Raw genomic sequence first — 3,533 nt, 5'->3', positions numbered from 1 at the left:
GAAAATAGGGTGCTCTTGAAATGGGTTGCAAATGTTGTCTATAGGCATCTTTCATACCCAACAGCCGCATTAATGACAAAAACTATTAGCAATAGTCTTCTTCTGACATTTGTAAGAAGGGACTGCTCTCACGACTGGACAAGGTACAACACAGGTTGGGGGGAGAGAGATATAATCACTCCCACCTGAGATGTTATTTATCAAGACTACCATAATAAACCCAACATAAAAATCAGAATAAAGGATAAAACAAATGTTGACTGATGCCGATGAAAGAAATTTCGTAAGAATGTGTTGTGGTGTATCTAGAAACTTTAGACCAGAAGGAGACACAGCGAGAAAATATTACTGGATCCAGGCATATCATTAATGCTCGGTGTAAATGTCTTTAATAAAAATCTATACAGCATTCCAGGAGATGACACGAATTCTTCAGGGGTTGCTTCAGAGCGAGAGTCCAGCATTAAAATCTGCCAGATACAGAGGCACTGGCTTTGGTGAAATCTTGTGAATGCAGCTGAAAGTAGCAGAATTCTTCATGCAGGTCATCAGAATTCAGATTTACAGCTTCATCACGAACACTTTCACCTCAAGACAGAACAATTTATTACAAGCTGGTACTTTCTGAACCCTGGTGTTTGAAAAGGCCTCCCACCTACAACTGATAAAAAGTAACTCATTTCGTCGCCGTTTTGACGGATACTTTACTCAAGGACAGACTTCCCAAAATGACATTTAACTAAAACTGTAATATAAAAAAAAAATACAAATTTGATGATCGAGCAGTCCTTATGTGACTCTCTCTTGTTTATAAGCCCCTCCTACTAGATGAGGTTTCCACGCAGGATTCAAACAAAACTGTCCTTTACGATTGCATGCATGTGATGTATGCAGGGGAGGTCCACTCTCCCAGACAGGATTATTGCATTATTGTTTACAATGACAAAACATTAATTTAATGCCTTATATTCACATTTCTTTATTGGTTTTTTCACATGCTTAAGGGCTGTATACAACACTGCAGGGCACTGTATTACCAGGGCAGCTGTGTACTGCTGTAATGACTCCAGTGTGTGTGAGGAAAGTACATACAGTAATAACACTGGCATGGTTGTGCAGTAAGTGTTTGCAGATGTGTGCAGGATGCATTTGGAGCCTGAAGAGGTGCATATAACATAGGAAACGTGTGCAGAGGTGGAGGTATATATTGACCCTGACGTACGAGAGGAGGAATATAGTCAGGCTGAAGATGTGGTGGCTGCCGCGGGCATGGGAATGGTACAGAGGGAGGGATATTGTCTCTTCCTAAGGTTCCCCCTCTCTCTGGTCGGCAGATGGTGTAGGTGGTGTCATTCTTGTGTTTTTGGGGCAGCACCTGGAGGTGAAGGGTGGAGGTGACTTGGCGAGGGTGGGGCAGGAGACTGACAGACTTGGTTAGCCGAGGTCTTTTGAGCATCCCCTTCATCCTTCCCTTATCCTCTGGAGTCTCAGATGTCTCCGCTCGCCTGTCACCATCCTGCCCTCCAGAATCAGGTTCAGCAGTGTCTTCACACACAGGCCTCACTGGTGTCTCTTCTACGACGTTCCCAGTAAAGCAACTGCTGCTGGAACTGGACTCTGCTTCTGAGTCGGACTTAACCTCTGATCCAAAGTCTTCGTCAGATGAGCTGGACTCACTCCTGCCCCCCCACCGAGACCTGAAGTGTGCCTTGTGGTTGTAGCAGTCAGGGCAGCGAGATAGACTCTGGAGTTAGAATAGAATAGAATAATCCTTTAATTGTCCCACAAGGGGAAATTTGGTTGTATCAGCTCACTTCGGAGTAGAATCAGCAGGAGATAAGGACATGCATGCAGGTCCTCCTCCTACAACACTGAAACAATGCTGGCAATTCCCCAGATTTACACAAATATTGTAGAAAAGAAAAAACATTAAACCTGTTAAACTGGACTTATAGCCTCAGTATTAACATTTTGACTGCTGCCATGTTTGTTAGGATCCAGAAGCGACCATATTTTGACTAGTTGGAAACATCCAGGACTTAAAAATGAAGCCGAATTTGGCCCTAAAAGTGAGTCAATCCCAACAGAAAATACAAGGCCCACCTTTTCTGGATTGATAAACTCTGCTTACCTGTGTTACTGAACTTGAGCTCGCATACGATAATATGGTTTGTAAGAGCATGGAAAAGTCGCTGATGAAATGAACTCAGGCTTCATAGATACAGAAGGAAAATTCCTATTATGGTTAAGCCCCACCCCTTCATTTTCAAACCTGTTGTTTACAGGAGCAGCCAATCAGAGGACACTGACTTAAGGGAATTGAGGGCTGAAACAAACCTTTGTCTGACAGATGCAGAATATTTTGAGCTGTGAGTCACACAAACTCTACCCGGATACAGTCTAAGAATTTAAAAACCAACAGATCTCTTTCAAGCGGCAATTTCTCACATCATTTAAAAACATAGGTTAATACCTTTGATTGTTTTTGACGATGTGCTTGATTGTCCTCAGTGTTTTGTTCAGAATCTGAGTGAAGTCCTCCAGACTCGTCTAGAAATCAGATGGAGAAGAAAACGTGAAGGAAATAAGATGCACAACTACACGCATAACAAAAAAGAAAGACAGGTGGTTATTTGTGTTAGGGTTTTTTTGAAGCTACAGTTTGTTGAATTCTAGATTCTACATGAATATACAAACGCACAATCACCTGTGGCCTCTCATTACACAACATTTGAAAACACCTGTCCTACTTCAACACACTAGCAAGAAGTTGAATGGTTACATTTTCTTAGCTGACAATAAAAAAAAAAATACTACCAACCCATTAATAATCCGTATTAAAACTGAACCCAGTTGGAAAACAAACCAGAGAAATTACACTTATTTACTAGTGTTTGAGCAAAATGTTACAAATCACATTTAAGTGACTGAGTCTGGGCTCAAGTACTTTGAGATTAACAGGAATTCACATTTGCTATTTGAGAACATATGAGGTCATGTTCATTTTGATTTAAAGTCGTTTTGATAACTAATGAATGATTTCAGGCTCAGGATTTTTTCTGTCAAAGAACAAAATATGTCCTCACTCAGTTTGCAGCAGTACAGACTGAGCAGATTAATTGGTGAGAAAAACAGTCCTAACCAATTTCAGCTGTTAACCCTGCGTAATGTGTGGCATAGTAAAGTTTGTACTTGCTACTTCTTAAGATAACAAGTTATTCATTTATCACAAAGCGCACTCACCCATGCTTCCCCGTTCTCTGCCTCAGGTCCGGGATACTTCTGCTTCACACACCTGCGTGTCTTTGTGCAAATGAGTGTCAGGTGAGGGCGTTTTGATATGTGCTGTTTGAGGAAGAGACACACTGAGCTCATCGCTGTCAGAAAATAAATAAAATAAAGAGCCGACTTCCAACCACAGATCGACACACACAAGCACATATGCATACACACACCTTTTGTAAACACGCAACAGGATCATCGTCCAGGCCCCTCCACAACCTCCCACCAGCTGAATAAACACAAAGCTCCTA

At 41.7% G+C, this 3,533-nt stretch overlaps 1 protein-coding gene across 2 annotated transcripts; it reads right to left on the bottom strand.

Annotated features, from left to right (window-relative positions):
* Positions 1–954: 954 nt before the first annotated feature.
* On the bottom strand, positions 955–3,382 carry LOC147315843 (uncharacterized). 2 transcript variants are annotated; one of them, XM_086258803.1, is made up of 3 exons: positions 3,244–3,382; positions 2,474–2,550; positions 955–1,744 (listed from the first exon to the last, which is right to left on the bottom strand). In XM_086258803.1, the coding sequence occupies exons 1-3, from the start codon at positions 3,245–3,247 to the stop codon at positions 1,034–1,036; spliced, it is 792 nt and encodes a 263-aa protein (XP_086114929.1). In that variant the 5' UTR covers positions 3,248–3,382; the 3' UTR covers positions 955–1,033. The 2 variants fall into 2 exon arrangements, with proteins under 2 accessions (XP_086114929.1, XP_086114930.1); XM_086258804.1 differs by lacking the exon at positions 3,244–3,382 and adding an exon at positions 2,822–2,993.
* Between the last annotated feature and the right edge of the window lie 151 nt (positions 3,383–3,533).

This window comes from Aulonocara sp. 'chitande type north' Nkhata Bay, linkage group LG13 (genome assembly GCF_057382095.1).
Source record: "Aulonocara sp. 'chitande type north' Nkhata Bay isolate Kocher_YH1m ecotype deep benthic linkage group LG13, A_spYH_male_GT1.1, whole genome shotgun sequence".
NCBI lineage: Eukaryota > Metazoa > Chordata > Actinopteri > Cichliformes > Cichlidae > Aulonocara > Aulonocara sp. 'chitande type north' Nkhata Bay.
This window is presented reverse-complemented; position numbering and strand designations above follow the sequence as displayed.

Coding starts and splice junctions, on each gene's coding strand:
- LOC147315843 (XM_086258803.1), bottom strand. Junction 1,745..2,473: donor ATCGTCAAAAACAATCAAAG/GTATTAACCTAT, acceptor TTCTAACTCCAG/AGTCTATCTCGCTGCCCTGA.